The following is a 20067-nucleotide window of genomic DNA, read 5'->3' as shown; positions in this document are numbered from 1 at the left end:
GGTAATCATTATTATTCATTACTTACATATTGTCCCTTTTATATTAAATTAAATATATTCTTTGAATATCTTTAATAAAAACACAAATTGAGAATGTTTATTGACACTATAACTGCATAGTGAACACTTAAAGTTTAATGCCAGAGAGCTACACTACATAACTTTATGACCCCCGTTAAAAGCAATACGGACGTTCCCAGGAGAAATCATTTAACAGTTTATTTTTCTCTTAGCGTATTAAGAGACTTTATTTGAAACAGAAAAGCACTTGAAAAATATTTTACATTAGCTGACGTTTAAACAAATATAACAAAATAGAATTTTATTTTTACCCATGTGGTGAACTCACAGATCTTAGAGAACGTAAATAACACAAGGTCTTTTATTCGTAAGATGCATGTGATATGTTGCATTCCTCACATTTTGTTAATAGACAAACAAGCTCACAAAACAAAACTAATATATTGTTTTTATTTTACAAAAGGTAGAAACGCTCCTGTTCACGGACAAATGATTCCTCTACTGTGATCAAGCAGAAGTGTTAGTGTGTGTTGGCTGATGTGAGTCAATCAGACAAGCACCCTGTTGTCTTTGGCCCATTTCTTCATAATACGGATGATGTACTCAACCTGTGGGTTTCCACTGTTCCTCAACATTGGCAGAACCTCCTTCAGCGTTTCTCTGCAGAAACAACAGCAAATATAACCACAGAGGCCATTCATTGAGCAACGTTCATCTGAAATACAGTCAATCTTGTCAAATAACAACGTTTAGTTTCGTACCTGGACTCTCGACCGGCCAGTATGAGCTGGAAGATTCCGACACATGCTCCCCGCTTCCCCTCCCAGTACTCCGGGTTTTGATCCAATCTCTCCAGAGCATCGAAAGCTTTAGCTGCATAATAAAACTGTCCCATCTGAAACAAGACCACATACATCACAGAGAACCGTATCCGTAGCAACCTCTCTTATCGCGCCTTGCAGTTTTTGAAGAATCACCTTGTAGCAGTCATTTGCGATGAGCTGAAGGATGCTAAACGAGTCTGATGAGGTTTCCATCCTCAGATAGAGCTCCCACGCCTGACGCGCCTTCTGATTCATAATGTCTACAACAGAGAATGACATCAGTAAATCGACTATTCAAAAAACACCTTGCAATTTCTTACAAGAAAAGTTTTCAACAATTGAGCCAGTCATGTCCATTGTATGAAAATATTACGATTCTAAGAGATATTGTTGAACCTACAGCAGCGCGCCAACCAGCTCAGGTACACATAATCGCTCATGATCTTCTCGTTCTGGATTAACAGGAACACCTGTTCACATTCAATTCAGATTAAGTGTCAAAGCCCTTGAGAATCATTAACACGCATTTGATTTTCAAACCACATTTACTGAAGCACACGTGATACCTCTTCAGCTTCTCTGTAGTTTCCCAGCGCTGCTTTGGCCTGGGCGTAGTCGAAGTTGAATGTGTCGTCGTTGTAGAAATAACTCTACATGGAAACAAGATCCATTTCTAAATTTGTATACATTCATGTTATTTGCTCTTAATCTAAACACATGTATCATGCATTACCTTGACTGAGTTGAGATAGATAAGAACATCTTCAAACTGTTTGAGCAGGAAGAAACAAGAGGCCATACACTGCCTGCCTGGTATTGTGTCTTATAGGATGAGGAAAGAGAGAAATCAGTCATTAACTATATCCAGAGAAACAAAGTTAACATCTATCAGCCACAGAGACGTTTGGTCAAGATTAGAGCCGGCCGCAGAATTATTGACACGTATTCACCAGTGGAACTGTGATAGGAACCATAATATAACACATGGCTTAAAAATCTGATACTCGCCAAATGCACATGTCATCTGCAGTTAAAATAGTTGAAGCATCAACCGTGTGCAAAGAGTTATTTTAGTTTATTTTATTGTAGCTTTATTCATATTTTCCTTTTATATCATTTTGTCATTTTGTTATTTATACATTTATAATATTGCCATGCAATATTATTTCGGTTTTAGATCTTTTTTTATTTGTTTTCAGTACTAATTCAGTCAATTTTAATTCACTTCAGTTTATTGCTAAAGCAATATTCCAAATTTTCGTTTATGATTTTTTTTGTAGTATTTAATTTTATAATATATTTGATTTGAATAAACAGAAATGTTTGAACAGTTTTAGTTAATGATTAACTTTACCAACGCTTATTGAAGCGTAACAATATTTGTGGCATGTATTATAGAACTACAGCCATATTTTTAGAATATGACATCTGTTTAATCTTATTGGTTGACCTGCGTCAACATTTCTTTTTTTTCCTGCACGCAGTGATGTAATTATACCCCTATCTTCTACTAAAGATAAAAAACAGCTTCATAGTTTGGTATATACAGTATGCACGTATGAATTCAGTCTCATGGGCTGCATAGACACGTATTTCGCATTTTCTCGATTAATCCACTGCTGACCGGCACTGAGTTTAATATTACAGAAGAGACACAAAACTGAACCTTTAAATGTGTTTTTTTGTATCTAGGACAAAGTTCGGTGTGTGTGGAGAATACGAAGCCAGTCATTGGCTCTCTTCCACACAGCACAGAGGCTCGGCCGCTGAACCAGCGCTAATATTGTAATGGTTAGCCTAAACAATGATGTTACCGCATTCACTGGCCGAGCCGCCGACCAACTGGAAAAACTGCTGGGCAATTTTCAAATGGTCCCTCTGTTAAAAATTAACACAAACCAATGTTTAAAAAGCACAAAAAAATGAAAATATCATAATCGTGATAACAGATACGGATAAACTTCACGAACCGATCCGATTTCTTGTCCCAGAGCTGCATTCACCACCCCCTTCAGAATGTACTCCTGCAAATAACACCAGAGTATTAACACTCACTCTTAACACTCACAAACTGTAATCCAGTTAACTTTCACATTGCATTAATACCTGAGGTGTGGTGGGCTCGAGGTCTTTGATGAGTTTGTAGGCCTCCTGAATGTCATCTGAAGATGAAATGACACAGTTAATAATAAACCTGCTTAGTCTCAGTGAATCTTTTAAGGACAAGAGGTCTAGTCTGATCACCTTGTCTGAGATAGTAAATGACCAGATTGAGTCTTGCCTCTGATATGACATCAATCAGAGGAGGTAGAACCTGCAGCGCTCCCTCGCCGCCACGAAACACCACCAGATTGTGCTGGATGAGCTCTTTGGCAAACTGAAACGAGCTGGAGGAGATGTCTATCAGGTTCTTCAACTCCGTCTACAAGGGGGAGACAACAATTCATACACATGCATTACAGACAAAAATCTAATCCCTGTTTATGTTCATAGTAAAACTGACATTAGCCTTATTGATCAGCGCACACTATTCTAATGAAATGCTTATTGTTCATCATCTTTTGTGAAAGATTATGCCTCTTAAACAGCCCTTACTTCTGGTAACATAACCAAGGTTGCATGGGCGAGCCGATGACATTGTTATTGTTGCCAATTTCCATTAGTCAATCAAATAAAATCAAAATCAAGTGAATGCATTGTAAATTCTGTCCTTAAAAATATTAATGACATAATAATGAAATTGTATCTTCCTGTGATAAGGTGATAAAATGTTGCCTAACTTGTTTTTTATAACCACCTACATTATACGTAAGTAAGGGATAATCCACAGCTACGTGGAGGCCAAGAAAATCCTTTAATGCACGGCTAGCCGTGGATTATGCCGCTTATACCACGGTCATTTGCGAAGTTAAAGCTGCCATTGATGTTTACAGTGCAATTTTTGATCAGACAGATTAAAATTATAGTTGTTTTTGTCACTTCATTTCAAACAACTCCCCGTGCATTAAGCGGTTTTAATGCACACCTTCCAGCCAATCAGAATCGAGTATTCACACATACCATGGTACAGTATAAGTGTCATATTGCTTGTTATAATACAACTGACCTGTTTTCATGCCGTAAACAGAAACACTGTGTTAGAACGTGCGGTAAAGTACCTCGGCAGCTTTGCCGTTATAGAGTCTAAAGTGATTGCAGGCTTTAAGGTTGAGGGCGATGGTGGAGTCGGGAATACTCTGTAGATACACGGCCAAAACCTCCTGAGATACGTCATAATAATCCATTTTATAGTAGCACAGGGCTACGTACACATTCAGGGCAAGAAAGTCTCTGTAGAATTGAAAGATATACATCATTATTTAACGTTTCAGCTTTTACCGTTGTTGAACTAGGAGTATATTGACAAGGAAAACAAAAAACTGCACAAGGATTCTAAAGTTAAAATCTCTGCTTGTTTTATTCGCATATGTGACAACGGCATGGTTGCTTCAGCATGTTGTGACCTGCCTGTTCTGCAATAAGATGCGTTTATAGATGTCAATGGCCTCTTGATAGTGAGAGCGCATGTAGTGAATGGAGGCCAGACTCAGCTGATCCTCCGTCACGTCCTCCAGATTCTGATGGAATCCCATCAGCTTCTTTTCATCATTAAACTTCAGACAGAAAAACAGAGCAAATCACCGTCGGACGCCTTCATGATAATGCAAATAACATCAATAAGACAAAGGCTTTTTTACCTTATGAGCTAAATGAAAGAGAAGGCGATTCTGAATCTGAGACTTTGGTCCTGAAAACAAAAGCACATGGCAGCGTTTGGTTGATATGTTTGCGTGAATGCACGGACAGCTACACCTATGAAAAAAAGAGATGACGAACCCTTCAGTGCCGCCTCTTCAGCCTCTTTATAAAGTCCCAGAAAAAAGAGAGTACAACCCAGATACACCCACACATCCTCTGGACAATCTGGTTTCAAAGTCATGGCCTTGTACTCCTAAACATAACAATACGTTTATGAGTGAGATTTTAATATTCATATATTCACACATCAATTGTCTCTGTGACTAACCTCCATGGATCTCTTGTGGTCCCCCAGATGGAAGGCACAGTAAACGATCCATAGATCTTCGTGGTCCACAGACACCCCGCCATTACGCTGGAACTGACATTACAGACCGTTCGAAGGGTACAAAGGTCAAATCGACATGAAGATAAAATCTCAGCGCTTATTTACTGACATCAATGTTGCTTGTACCTCCAGTAGAGTCAGGGCTCCCAGATAGTCTCTATGATTAAGATAATCCTCAAGTTTTGGGGTCTTTTTCGTTTTATTTTTTCTTTTCTTCTCACTGGAACTGGCGGATGTCTCGCCACCCACAGCCGGTTTCATCCGAGACAAAATCTTCACGACAGAAACAACAGATTTGCAGTCAGGGTGTAGTATACAGTGCTGCCAAGCCAAGGTTTCCAATCATTTATTTTTGTTTAATGTGCATATCTAATTCCTCCACACTCCAAATGTTTATTTATCTACTTATTCGGGACAACACCCTGAGCCAATCGTCTTATTTTATCTGTGTTATTATGAATATTATTCTGTCATTGATGAATATTATTTATGTTTAATCGCTGCGGTTATGTAATTAACAATGAAACAATCATTTGCACACAGGTTAGAAAAAGATTTTGTTAAAAAAAATAAAATCTTTTCTAAACTTTGTTTTAAGCATTTTATTGCAATTAATGTTTTGCTTGTATTCTAGTATTTGTTATTGTTTAATATTTGTCGTGTTATAGGTTTAAATAGTAAATAATTGTAGTACTAATAATAATTATAATTATTATTAAAATGATTTTCTTACTAATTATCTTTGTTTGGTTTATAGAACAATTATCTAAACATTCTAAATGTTTAATCGTGAAGCTAAATGAATTGTAAGACAAAAATTGTTTGGAAATGTTATTAAAAATGTATTAGATACGAAAAGCAAATGTCGATATTTGTTATTTATAAACAGGACAAAAATACTTTGTAGGATATATTTGCAATGAAAACATAACAAAACGGATCCACACTGTGTAACTGCCGACAAATCAAAGAATACAATTATGAGCAATTAAAACAACATGTTTACTTGTAAAGCCCATTTTCTGTGATCTGAATACAACACACTAGCATGATACTCACCATGGTGACGATGCTCAGACTCTCCCCGGTGATGAATTGAGCAGACCGCTATATAATCACTATAATAACATTCCAGCCATCATATAGCCAGCGAAATATTTCACAACACGAGCTAGAACTGAATACAAATGTCAAATAAACAAATAAGGCAGATAGTAAATTAGCACAGATAGCTAAGCAGCTAGCTAAAGTTAGCGAACAAGCGCTCGCTTCTGCGCACGAGTCAACAGGTCTGCAATATCTTCAGTTAAACACTGTCGACTTTTACTTAATTAAATTAATCACGTCTTGAATCGTAAAGCACGTGCAAATATCTTCATCATCTCATTCTCAATCCTCCTCTTAGCTAACCTCGACTGCCATGTTTGGTGGCGAGGCGTCAGGCTGTTGCTTAGCAACGCATCCTTCATTAAGTGGAAAGCGTTGTGATACACGCACGGTTCTGTATTGTAAGCTTGCGAATAGAAATATGATTTAAAATACTTCAATGACCAGATCAAATAAAATAATTTCTGATATAAAATAATATAATCATAGAGCTCACTTTTCTGATGTTGTCTGCAAGCCCCAGTGGCCTAATGGATAAGGCACTGGCCTCCTAAGCCAGGGATTGTGGGTTCGAGTCCCATCTGGGGTGATATATTTTCATCGAAATGCATTTACATGAGAACAATCCCGCATAACATTTGATTGAGATACAGCTACAACACACTGAGGTGTAGTGGACAACTAGTGAGTGCTAAGTGTCCAGTACTGTGCACCAGTGCTCCAATAAGGGGGCTGGGACCCCCATTAGAAATTAAATGGACTTGGGGGTCCCTCAGATCAATTTGTTTTAGAACAGATGCTGTAATAATGCAAAATAAGATGGAATTTGTGCAGATAAAATTGTCTACATTTTAACTTGTATATTCTGTTTAATGCAACATTTTGGGGAGTAATAAAGTGCATTATTATAAATATTATGCAAAAAACGATATCAAAAGGTTTTTTGAAATACATTTTTACTTTTGGTATCGGTTTTCAGCCAAGTGCATCCTAAATGTTCGTTTCGGCAAGAATTTAACTTTGTGCATCACTACATATGATCAAATAAATATTGTATATTGCAGTTTTTCCTCCAAAAGAAAATGTAAGAGATTGAGAAAGCAACTAATAATAATTTCCAGTCTTTTGTGCATTTTATAAACTGCGACTGGGGCACAACCTAAACTCTTGGTTTTAAGTCATTCACAGTTCCAATATGTGAACAACAAATATTAACAACAATCTATTAAAAAACTATTTTTGTATTTACACAAATGAATAAAGATGAAAAAATGAAACCCATTACAAATAAAATAACCAGCATTTTGGGTGAGAGCATACAAATTATTTCATATCAATATAGTTTATATTATTCAAGATTAGTTAAAACCAAATATAATTATTGTCCTAAATGCTATGTTTAAAAAAAGATCTGGAAATAGGGGCAAAGCGTTTAGGATATTGATGACCATCTATATATAAGCACCAGTGGACTAATGGATAAAGGATTGTCCTCATAATCCAGGGATTGTGGGTGCAATTCCCAACTGGGGTGATGTCTTTTACACTAGAAAAATAAACCTAAAATTAACAACGGTTTTAACACGGTCACACAAAATTAAAACCGAAGCCATCAATCTTTACTTGTGAAGAGCCTTTAGGTTATAGAACAACAGGTCTAGCTAACTTCACACAAACGCATTAAATCCTTATACGAGCGCCCCTATTCTTTTACATGTCATTGACTGCGAACTCATAAATGTGTTTAAGCTTTCGAATGATGAACGCTTTGTAAAACTAAAGCAATGCAAATGGGCTCCGTGTATGTTAAGCATCATTTAGTCCTACCCTATCATTTTTAATTATATCAATTTAATGTGTATTCGGTCTTAGATCTTGCCAAAAGCCCACAGATGCATTAACTGGTGCCTGTTAGAATTGTAGTGGAATAGGTGGACAAAAGCCCTGATGATCCGGCCTTTCACATTGTTATCACTTATTTTAGGCTGCAGACAAAACACCACGCAAACAATCTTTTAAACAACCAGGTTTATTGTTCAATGTTGTGACTGGACTCTGGTTAACTTCAATCAAGACCAGTCTGCGGTGGTGCCGCCCCAGTCTCCAGTCTGAGCCGTGGGGGCAGCAGACCAGTCCTCTGTGGCAGGCTGAGCACTCCAGTCCTCTGTTATAAAGAAAATATTCAAATTACACATCATTCTTGTGTATTCTATGAATTCAATGTGTGATTCTGATCTCCACAGCTTCGCCTTATATTAATGTAAAGGAAGCTTACCTGCAAACACCTCTGTAGTCGCAGGCTTGGCAGGGGCAGCTAAAATGACAATATAGCATTAGAAAATGATTTTTTACAGCACATTCAGACATTGACCAAGTCTAAGATGAGAGGCTTACCTTCAACGCTAGCTGGGAACTGCTGGATGGGGACAGATGGAACCTGAACACCCTCAGACCAGTCAGCCACCTCGGGCTGGGTGAAATCGGCCACAGGGGCGGTCCATTCACCCTGGAACTCCTCCTTACCAACAGCCTTCTCAGCAGCAGCCTGCTCTTCCTTCTCAATCTAGAGGCGGGAAAGAGAATCGTTGAGCAGACCATCGCATCAAATGACCCAAGCTTAAATATATCAACCAAACGGCAGCATCTTACCTCCTCGGGATCTCTGTAGAAGTACAGATCAGGCATGACCTCCCATGGATGCTCTCTGGAGATGGTGCCCCTCATCCTGAGAACCTCTCTAGCCAACATCCACCACATCAAACCCACAGAGTGGTGACCCTAAACACAAAAAACATTAGCCTCTCAAAAAACTCAGTTTTGTGTCACACCTAGAAGCAGCAGTACCTTGTTGTTGCAGGGGATGGCAATGTCGACGTATCTCAGAGGAGAGTCTGTGTTGCACATGGCGATGGTTGGAATGTTGACGTATGAGGCTTCAGTCAGTGGCTGATGGTCAGCACGAGGATCGGTCACAATCAGGAGGCGGGGCTCTCTGAAAGCAGCCTGAATTTGATTGGTGAAGGTTCCAGGAGTGAAACGACCAGCGAAGGTGGTGGCACCAGAGGCCGAGGCGAACTTGAGCACAGCTCTCTAAAAGAAAAACATCATACTCATGATTCCTTTTAAAAAGGGCACAAGCAGACATACGGTGGGCTACAAAAACCGAAATGCGAGTAGCTTGTAGCTCAGGTTGCTATCAAACGCCATTCATTGGGCACGTCGGCCCTAATGGTGTTAGCGAATCCCGGCCTGCTTGCTTTAGCACACTTCCGACACCTGAACACCGATAGCAGTGCCAGGCTTTAAAAGTGTGCACTCAAATTACTGTAATATAACATTTGTTTTCTGACAAATCATCATCGTAAAAAGTTCTCCATTTACCTGGCCAGTGTTTCTGGAGGAGATAACACACACGTCAGCTGGATTCTCAATGGCAACAATAGCACGAGCAGCCAGCAGGAGTTTCTCCCAAGTCTTTTTTAGATTGATGATGTACACGCCTACAGTAAAACACAACTAGTAAATGGTAAATAACTAGTTAATGCCAAACGGTTACAGCTTTGGGCTGCCTGGTCATCTTTTCTCTTACCGTCACTCTTTCTCTTGTAGACGTAGTGCTCCATCTGGTAGTCCAGGTTGGTTCCTCCCAGATGGGTTCCTGCGGCCAGGAACTTAAGCACATCTTCCTCCTTCATCTGAAGGACATCCAGACCTCCGGACATCGTGACCACTTTCCCTGCGTTACGAGTTTAGTGGAAAAGCTGCAAGGGAAACAAAAAACAACTCGTAAAGTGTGTGTGGTAAATGAAAATTGTTTCCAAAATAACTTGTTTTAGATGTTCTTTATGGTTATGTTTAACATCAAATCAAATGCAGTTTGATTGATACGAATGATATGTCTGTTTTTAATCATTCCCAAAGTATTTCTCTTCGTTTTAAACAGTTGAATGAGATTCAGAAACACACCGCGCACAACTGCGTTTGACGTCTAGTAGTTTAAGAATCTTTCCGGCCACAATCCAACAGTATGACCAAATCTGGGTCATTTATTCTCCGTACATAAGAGGATTGGTTAATAAAATAAGGTGAAATGACTTAAACCCGATGAATGTAGTTTTCTAGAAATGGAGTCAGACGTGCTTACGTCACTATGCTGACTCGAGGAATTCAGTTATTAATGTTTTTGACACCAGTACCTTTGTTTGAAGTTTCATTGCAGCAAAATCAACTTTCCACATCAATGCATAAAAACACGTGATCTAAAAAGAACGTCGTCTCATTTCGTAAATAAGCTCTTAGATGTAGCTCGGGTGGGTGTTTAACCCCATTCGTGGGCAAAGATGAGCCCTTCTAGCGTTGCGAAAACCCGGCTGGATCACTTTAGCACACTTCCGACGCCCGAACACCAACAGAAGTGTCGGGTTTTAACAGTGTGCGTGAAGTTTGCGCATCTGATCCTGGATCATTTATATTAACGTTACAAAGAGCACGCGAGCTAGAACATGTACATGCAAAACGCATTGGTAATTCGAAAACTGTCGTAATATTTGTACTTTAATATTATACAAGTTTAAAAAAAGAATCAACTAAGTCAAGTCAAAAGGAATCAACTGCACAGTGAAGTCAAGTTGGTCAGATTTATAAACTACCTCAGAACGCGACACTGGCGCGCACGCGCTTCACGGAGCTGGGCCGATCGCACGACGTGTTTAAAACATCGATCATTTAAACTGAGTTGAGGGGGAATTTTCTCGTTAAACGTGAATCATTACGGAATAGTTACGTTTCCCTTCCGCCGAAGCGACTCTGGTCACAATCAACGTTTTAAAAGCGCTCAAACGTACGAAGATTTGCTTACCACGAGACAACGCCGTATGGAGTTCTGCACCTCACGGCAAAAAGAGGGCGGGCGCAGGAAACTACGTACTATATATAGTCTGATGTCTGCCAATCAGACGTCGCATTTTCTTACTCTGTACTCTGATCGTCTATTCCATCACGTAATGGCGCCATCTACTGGTGGAGGACCACAACTGAAACGTGCCACATGATATTACTTCAGTCACATCTTTCAAAAATCATGTTTTTATTGTTGTGCATTCTAATTACGATCAATGAAACTGCAGTTGGTTTGTTTTTGTTATTTAAGCCATAATAACAAAAAATACAGCATCTCATTTGTGAAATAACAATTGTTATACCAAAGTACTGCAAAATCTTGAAAAATACAATAAATATCAAAATTATATTTTGTGTCCACTTGCTTTGGAGTGCTTTAAGTATTTAATAAACGTGTAAAGCTTGGTTTAAGTATACTTCTAAACAAATGGTGGCAAAAGCACATGAACACAGTGCATCTTTACTCAATAACCAAAACCGGCTGCATTAAACCTCATAACATTTATTTATAAAATGGGACAATTGAAGTCATATATTAACATAGGCACAACATTGTGCATTTCAACACAAACAAAATATCAACAATAATGGCAATTAGAAATGCTGAGGATAAAATACTGACTGTGTGAAGGCAAAATATCTTCACAGTACAGCACAAAGGCTCACATACAGCAAAGTTTGACCGACACTCCCATACATACCAACCAGATTCAGTTCGAAAGAAGTTAACTTAGAGAATTTAAAGTGCTTTCACAAACTATGATGTGGAGATCAATGTAATGTGATCCAAATGTAATGGACGAACAGGTTGGTAATCCTTAACTCCAACTGTTTTTACAATAATCTAAACATCATGGAAATTAAACAATTTTTATTGTGCAGTGGTCAAGCCTGTAGTGTCAGGATAAACAATTGAGTTAATCACAGGAATAAAAAAATTATTGAATTACTGTACTGAATTTAGCTCATGACATTTTTCGAGTTAAATGGTCGACCTTATACTTGACATAACATGATATGAACCGCCAACATTTCTTTGTGCATTATTAATGTAAAGTCACACTTCAAGCACACATGTGTGAAAGTGTTAGTAGGCAAAGTATCATCACAAAGACAAAATGTTGAAAAAAACCTGATAAATCACAAAGTTGAATTTCATTAAAACATGTCACATTTCTAAATCAAATACAAATAAAAGTAATCTTACATCTGCATGAAGACAACTCGCGTTGAACGACCGGTAGGATTTCTTGCACTGTTAAATTACCATTTAAAATTGTATTTCTCTTCAAATTGTTAGAAAAATGTTTGCTAAATAAAGACTGTGATAAAGTCTCATGTCACAATGCCAAAAATCCGAACAGTCTATAATCCAGGAATTTTTTATTTTGGGGTTAAATATGACACTCGACATATTTTTTGGGTATCATGAGACCCCCAAAACCACCACACTGTCATGTTCACGCTGACCACCACTGACGACACGATGGTGTCTCACAGCAGGTTTTACACAAAAACGGACTGACAACACACTTGCACACAGAGTAAAATAAAATTGCAGTATTTCTCACTGACACGTGTAAACATACTTCACCTTCATTCTGGAACTATAGAATCTTTTTTTAATAATGATGTAGTCATTTCCTGTTCACGCAATGCCCTGGTTTTCTCTGTACCCAGGAAACTCTTGTTCATTTCACGCAATTTCCAGTTTCAGTTTTCATTTTCTTCTGTAGATATAGCAGATGAATCCCGTCTGCCGTCTCTCCTTACATCAGCACAAAAGATCAGCAGCATGATAATCGCATTGAGACCCACAAATATCAGTCAGTATCAGGGTCTGTGGATGAGTCGTGTGGTGTTAGTCCAGTTTCTCAGCCCTGGGGTAATTCAGTCTGATTGTCTGAGCGCTGGAGCTTTATAAAACTATTAAGTCTCCTCCTATACTAGGATTTTTAACTGAGGAGACTGGGCTTAAGAAGGGTCTCAGAACACCGGAGCCCAGAAAAACGTTGTTGGCAAAATGGCCACTGAGAGTTCATTGGTCGGTTGCCAAAAGGAGGATTTTCTTGTGTTTGCTTTGAGCGCTCTGTCTCTCATTGGTATGTTTCAGTGCAGACATCTGTCTGAATTTGCAGACGTCAACAGTCTAAGGCTGACATACCCACACTGCGGCGATTTAGGAATGTCACTGTCAGAGGTCTCACAAGATAACTCACTTTAAAAATACAAACATAAACAGACAATTGTACATGTGCAGGTCTGTCATCGTCTGCACAGGTCAAAGACACTCTGTTACTATCACACACGGTATGAAAGTCCACAGATAAAGCGTGTCTGCTTAAGACTTCAGGCCCATGCGAGCCATCAGCTGCTCATACACCGTCCAGGCCATCGCAGCCATTAGGGTTCTCCTCACAGAACGAGGAACCGCTCCTCGAAAAAACCCACTCAAGCCATGCTCCTGAAACACACAGATGAATACGAGTCACTATATTTTGCCCCATCCACAACTATACAGCTCCCTTTAGTCAAGGAATTCAACAAAATTCACAATGCATTTATTGTTTGTAATGTGATGTAATAGCATGCCTAGCATGTTTCAGATCCTCATATAATACGTTTTTTGTATTATTTTTACTATTTATGTTAATATTCTTTTCTTAGACCAATACTAGATCAGAGACGTCATGTGAAATTTAAAATAATAACATTTTCATTTTGTATCTGACTGCATTTTATATTCGTAAAGATTTAAGGGTCAATAAAATAATTGTTAAGATTTTCAAAAGGTCAATAAAATATTGGGGTAGTTGCACAAGATGGCAGCAGTGAGATTTTGCGATGCCTGAGTCCCCAGACTAACTTCCAGTCGTATAACACTATCGAGTTGGTTTGTTCTAACGAAGTGCTCAGCAATGTAAAGAGGATTTGTCAAATCGCTTATATATTACTTTCTTCTTTTTATCTAAAAAAAACCCACATTTGCCAGCCCAAAATCCTCCTTTTCTACGGTGTTATACAACCGGCAAGTACTCTGCTGACTCTGGCGTCCCAAATGCTCAAAGGCGCAAGCATTGCAAGTAAATAACTTCCTCTGATACTTACAGCATAAACGAAACGTACAGCATCGCTGGTCCTGGGATACAGTCCTGGGCTCACTTGCATGTGAGTTTTTATCACATCTGCTGGCTGAGTGGCCAGAGAGGCCAAAATACCAGCAACCACACCACAGCCGAAATTAACCAGGGGGACAAAAGATGATGAGCTGACCTCTAAGTGAGAGAGAAAGAGAGAGACATTAGTAAAACATGCCCGATCCTTCTAAATAAGTATATGTTCAAGAAAACTACAAATACACATTATATCATATAAACTCACCCTGTGGTATGGCTTTTTTGGCCTGACTGTAGAACATAACATATATCCCAGAGAATGGGACGTCTCTGAGCAAGGTTGCCGTGAGCCCAGAATACAAAGCCCTCGGACCCTCTTTCTGACACACACTTTTGAGAGCTCCAGCAACACTTGCGTAGTTGTATCGCCCACTCTGAAGAAAATACAAAATATACTCATAAGACATATAACAGGACTTCCTTACAATGACAAACAATCGTAGTAAATAAACAGAATATAGCGTTTGTATTAAAAGCTATTTTTTCCTCACCTCAAAACGAGTTTTAATGACTGTGATGGGCAGCATGGCCACACCTGCCACGCATCGAGCCCCTCCCCCTAGCAACACCGCCTCCCCCGCATTTGGAGACCCGTCCAGAAAGAAATGCTGCTTCAGCGAGTAAAATGTGCTGAAGTAGATCCCTACGCCAGGAATACAGCGCATAAATGACTGCAGGAAGACCAAAGAGACAAACTTTGTGATGGATGGGTTTTACATCAAGCAACACAAACAGGCGTCTACAAAGTTTCGTTTTAATTAAGACAACAGAAATATAGATTTTATTTTGTTTAGATAAATGTTGGTGAGAATATTACAGAATGCTTTTGTAGCTAAAAGCTATTTTAGGCTTCATGCGTCCATGTTCTGTTTCAGCCAGACAAGATCAAATCACTGATGCTGTTGTGAGGAGACTAAATAATATTGAGCGTCCAACAATGAACTCTTTTCTCTCTTCGCAGGTGAAATAATCTAAATCTACCTGATTAAGAAACATCGGAAAACTCACGGTTTCTGTGAACGCTTGAACTTATTTAATGTCTTGTATCTCTCATCAATGTATTTTTCTAATCATCTATCGCATCTCATATTATCTTTTTTAGGATAAATTGTTTGGATGTATTTTGGATTACAACATCTACTAAATGCTTAAATGTACATTCGTAATGTAAATTTAACTGACCGGTGAAACCCCCTTCCACAGGCCGAGCAGCTTCTCTGTGCGGATCACGTTTAAAAACACTGTTATCATCCCCACTTTAGGAGCCCTGAGAGACAAAGACACAAATAGAAATGGTCATGTCACCACAGACAGAGAGAACAAAATGGCTATTTATAATAGCAGTTTGGCATGGGAATATGTTATTCTCTGTAGAGCAGAGAAAGGCAGACAGCTTAATAATAGAGAACGTGTCACATCCACACAGCGTACAGAAACACACAGAGAGACAGTTATACTGTATAAACACAGACAAGACACAGTCACACCCAAAGTAAACCTTATATCTGGCACTATATCAAATACTGCAAACCCAAACCAATTTTGCTGATATGATGCTGGAGGTGTTGCTATGCAGTTGCTAATGTGCTCAGAGTAGTGCATTTTTATTCGTTGCTAGGGTGTTTTGAGTGGTTGCCAGGTGGTAATCCCAAGTCTTCTCTCTATAATATTGCGGTCTCTAAAAATGATTCAGGTCCCTCCTTCAACACAAGTCAGGCTTTGCTCTTATTGTCAGGCAGTCAAACATTTTGAGCAACACAATTTCAGGGGTCATTCGAGTCTGTGGACAATATCAAGGGTTTCATGTTCGTATATTTTCTTCCAATATAAACTATTTTGATGCTCATATGCCCCACCATAAAGTATGTGGGCGTACAGGTGCAATTTACACCCTTGTTAGAAGGGCATTAAAAAGACTGAAAAATATCTGAATTATGTTTCAGTCATGCCGTTCTACCAAAAACCAGGCAGAAGGTCAGCAGACGCGGTCAGTGAGAGTCATTGACGGTTGCGGTAGTCTCACCCCGGGTGCATGTTGTTCTGGAGGGTCTGAAGTCTTGTCTTCACCAGATCCAGAGGTTGGAACAGCAGAGTGGAGCAGGTGCCGCTGAGAGAGCCGCACATGAAGGCCTTCAGGGCAGGATGAGCCTGAGAAAACAAACCCAGAGAAACACTTAAGAAAACAAGAAAGCCAAGGTCAAAGAGAATAAAAATGGATGAACAGTTCTTTTGTACAGTCATGAATTTACACATAACACCACAAGATATTAACGTCACACTGAAAAGAGCAAGCTGAGCAACACTGACATCCCAGATGAAAGGATATTCTCATATTCTCAAGCACAGAATATCCAATCTGGATTTGATGCTCTGCACCGACACCAAACATCTTGTCATTTGCATGTTACACTATGCAAATGAAACAAACAAAACGCAAAACGGCATGTGTGTGCTTGATTACACATAGATCATATTCACACCCAACACAGAGGCACAATCACACGCTGACACAGTTAGCAGCAACAACGACACATGCACCGAGACTCAAGGAGCACTACCGCCCTTATCCACAGAGCGCTGCGATTCACACAGACGCATGAAAACGCACGCAGAGCTTTCCAGAGATACACAACACACACACATACTACAGAAAAGCCACAGATACACACATTAAGGCACTGACTAATCTGCCCTACCTTTCCCAGGCTGCTGGCAGATTTGGGCTGAGGGTCCTTTTTCTCCTGCATCTCTTTTTCTCACACTTTCTGTTGCCTCTAACAGCACATGACAGAATAAGCCCCCATCTCTCTCTCCCTCCCCAACACAATGCCCAGCAATCTCTCTCGCCCCCCTCCAAGCCACTGCAGGAGCATTCAATGGCTTAATCCACAAGCATCCACGCTTGCAGATCCTCGTCCTCGCTGCCTCACACCTAAACACGCACGATATCTCTCTGCCCATTTGTATTCCTCTCCTCTTGCCAGTTTGAGGACAGCATGACTCATACAGTCGCCGACGGCATAAGGCAATATGAATACGAGCGTGAGTGGATGTGACAGAGGGAATGTGGGTCATCCATTGGAAGCATGTACTGAATCCTTCAATTCCAACAAAGTTTCAGCAGGGATACACAGTATGCAGCCGCGGAAAAAATGAAGAGACCATTCCAAATTTTCATTTCAAATCAGCACTTCTAGATGTATTGCGGTCATTCCACTCCAGTGTTTGTGTTTCAATTAAATAAACCTCAGGAGTGACATAAAGTCATCCAACAGCAACGTGAAAGACTGACAGCATGACAAGACACATGAAAACCCACATAAAAAAGTTATCACATACACTTTTTTTAACTTTTTCTAAATACATGACTAAATATGACAGTTATATTGCTTAAAAGTGAATCTGAACTTGTTTTCTTTACATTATTTGAGGTCTGAAAAAATACAGAGCATCTTTCCTGTTTTTCTCACCTGTCTCTCCCGTTTTCATTTTCTTCAAATTAATGCAAATAGAAACAATATTTTTATTTAAAATATGATAGAAAATATTGTTAGTAGTTCACAGAGTTACAGGAAAATGATAATTTAACCTAAACACATAACTTTAAATAGTACATTTTAAAATCAGAAAAACTGTCTCTCAAATGGTCTCTTCATCTTTTCTGCAGCAGTGTAATGCTTTACAGATCTTTAGACGGAGTCAAACCTTATTTTATACTAGTGATTGACGGGTATATCACCTGATGTCTGCATTTTCTGAGATAATATATCAGCAAATAAACCGAAGTGACAGTTTCCCAAGCCTTTCAATTGATTATGCATATTTTATTTTCAATTTGTGTAAAATAAGTGTTAGTCTTTCAATGCACACCTTATTTGCATTGATCAAACTGCCTTATTGTCTTAAAAAAACCTTATAAATATATCTATTTGACAGCTCTCTGAAATTCTTAATTCTGATTGGTCAGTTGCAACATTCTGAAGTATGTTATTCCCAGATAACAACAGCTAAAATTGATAACACACTTATCCGGACAATGCAAGTTATCTTGACGGGTGCAGTTCAATACTTACAAAATGTAGATTTTTCAATTATATTTCATTATTGCCTGCATTATTACAAGCCATAAAGCTAGTCCCAGACTAAAATGAATTTTTGAGCCATCTGAACTTTAAATAACTTTCCCGTTAACATCTTTATATTTGTCAGTGGCCTTGTTTAGTCTCAAGAGGCACATCGGTAATGTTTTTTACTAAGACATTTTTATAAAGGTAATTTAAATATACTAATTTAACTAAAAGTTAAGCTAAACCCTTTCTGTGAAACCAGGCCTATATTTAAAAAGTAGAAAAAAGTTTGTCTTGTTTGAACTTTTGGTCTTTCCCTTTCTTAGCAGAAGGTTTGCATTTGTTACAAATAAGCAAATCTAATATTTAAAATGAATGCCATTTCATGTCTGATCATTTACGCATAAGCAATATAATGTACAGTGAACCCCTTCAGGGTAAAACAAAACCTGATGGGTTTATTCTGAGATGACAGACGGCTGGCTATGCGTTATTCTTCATATAAAATATTGCCATTATATCACACCGATCTCGATGTATCTGTAGTCTATTGAAAATTCTATGTTAGATCCCAATGTTATAGTTAGTAATGTCAAACATTGAAGCACGTGTTAATGTTACATGCATTCTGCCGTCTCAATTCCGACAGCAAAAGCACGACATTGAATATTACCCAACCAAGTTCATGATAAGCCTTTGTAAAAACGACACTCAATATTTCACAGAGTATTCATTCAAATCAAATTCAGATTTATATGAAATCAAACAGGAACAGCACAAACTCACCAGGACAATCTCCATTGTAGACGGCGAGGATGATGAAGCTTGCGCAGAGGAAGAGGTCAACTCCCTCCTTTGAACCCTTTCTGTGGCCGTTGTGATGTCTGACACGTCCGAGTTTTGATTTCAGTCTAAATAAGAGAGAAATTCATTCAATACCCAACCTACTCAAACAACCACTAAGTTACCTAACAGTACATCCAATAATACACTGAAGTGAGGTGCATTAAAGGTCATAGCATACAATGCATCGATGATGATATAAAAACAAAGTGTTCCAGTATGTTTGTGTAAAGTTCATGAATTAAAGGTTAACCTGTGTGTCAAGGACCGAAGAGGAAGATTGAGTAAGGGCTGATCTTCATCATGTCGGATTCTACCTTCTGTCACTGCGCACACACAAGAGGGGAATAAAGATCATTTATAAACAAAAACACAGGTTCATTTACGAAATATAACTGAGCAGCTGCATTACATAAGTCATCTTTACATGCCGAGAACTGCGCACACAAGTTACTGTATAATAAAGATATCAACTAACGTTAGTTGTCAAAGCAGGCTAATGCTAATTTCTCTCATACCAGAGAAAACGATTCCATTTATACGACAGATAACAATTCATTACACTTAGTTTGTGTGCAAACACACAAAACTGACCCATTGACACTATAATATTACAGACAACCTGACGCAACAGCTGATTTCTGTCAGTTAGCCGAGCGGGTATGCTAAATCAACGTTGCCCCATTCAAAATGTATTAGCTTCAACTTACGTTATAAACTGCGTTATGTCTTTCCTGTAACTTTAGCGGCGTATTTTCTTAAAACGACCCATGCAAAATAACAGCCCGAAAAAATACTAGATTACCGACTTGCGAATATGTTACACAACAGTTTCCAAATCACTTTCGTCTGAGGAGAGCGCTGGCGCTGCGCACTTTGCATGACGTATGACATCTTGGTATCGCGAGACTGATCCGGGCAATCGGCTTTTGAGTTATTCGCGCGATAACCTGAGGTCATCGATCATCTGCTTAGTACGACGCGATGTCGCACATGCCACGCGA

At 38.9% G+C, this 20067-nt stretch overlaps 3 protein-coding genes across 4 annotated transcripts; all 3 read right to left on the bottom strand.

Moving 5' to 3' along the window:
- Positions 1 to 205: 205 nt before the first annotated feature.
- On the bottom strand, positions 206 to 6511 carry ift56 (intraflagellar transport 56). Its single transcript, XM_079459675.1, has 17 exons — positions 6031 to 6511; positions 5098 to 5244; positions 4912 to 5004; positions 4722 to 4836; positions 4583 to 4632; positions 4353 to 4498; positions 4004 to 4175; positions 3090 to 3267; positions 2952 to 3007; positions 2816 to 2869; positions 2660 to 2723; positions 1579 to 1667; positions 1412 to 1495; positions 1246 to 1315; positions 999 to 1105; positions 783 to 916; positions 206 to 681 (listed from the first exon to the last, which is right to left on the bottom strand). The coding sequence occupies exons 1-17, from the start codon at positions 6031 to 6033 to the stop codon at positions 570 to 572; spliced, it is 1674 nt and encodes a 557-aa protein (XP_079315801.1). The 5' UTR covers positions 6034 to 6511; the 3' UTR covers positions 206 to 569.
- Positions 6512 to 8089: 1578 nt separating this feature from the next.
- On the bottom strand, positions 8090 to 11027 carry rpsa (ribosomal protein SA). Its single transcript, XM_079460646.1, has 8 exons — positions 10937 to 11027; positions 9668 to 9839; positions 9460 to 9578; positions 8923 to 9168; positions 8728 to 8856; positions 8473 to 8641; positions 8354 to 8392; positions 8090 to 8242 (listed from the first exon to the last, which is right to left on the bottom strand). Exons 2-8 carry the CDS (start codon positions 9798 to 9800, stop codon positions 8148 to 8150), a joined length of 930 nt encoding a protein of 309 aa, XP_079316772.1. The 5' UTR covers positions 9801 to 9839; positions 10937 to 11027; the 3' UTR covers positions 8090 to 8147.
- A 123-nt stretch (positions 11028 to 11150) lies between these two features.
- Positions 11151 to 20010, bottom strand: slc25a38b (solute carrier family 25 member 38b). Of its 2 annotated transcripts, XM_079460860.1 has the most exons (9): positions 19774 to 20010; positions 19317 to 19389; positions 19007 to 19131; positions 16177 to 16301; positions 15336 to 15420; positions 14645 to 14824; positions 14359 to 14527; positions 14086 to 14252; positions 11151 to 13441 (listed from the first exon to the last, which is right to left on the bottom strand). In XM_079460860.1, exons 3-9 carry the CDS (start codon positions 19019 to 19021, stop codon positions 13319 to 13321), a joined length of 864 nt encoding a protein of 287 aa, XP_079316986.1. In that variant the 5' UTR covers positions 19022 to 19131; positions 19317 to 19389; positions 19774 to 20010; the 3' UTR covers positions 11151 to 13318. The 2 variants fall into 2 exon arrangements, with proteins under 2 accessions (XP_079316986.1, XP_079316985.1); XM_079460859.1 differs by lacking the exons at positions 19007 to 19131; positions 19317 to 19389; positions 19774 to 20010 and adding an exon at positions 16850 to 17112 and having other exon boundaries at positions 11461 to 13441.
- Positions 20011 to 20067: the final 57 nt, after the last annotated feature.

Source organism: Barbatula barbatula, assembly GCF_947034865.1.
Source record: "Barbatula barbatula genome assembly, chromosome: 7".
Taxonomy (NCBI): domain Eukaryota; kingdom Metazoa; phylum Chordata; class Actinopteri; order Cypriniformes; family Nemacheilidae; genus Barbatula; species Barbatula barbatula.
This window is presented reverse-complemented; position numbering and strand designations above follow the sequence as displayed.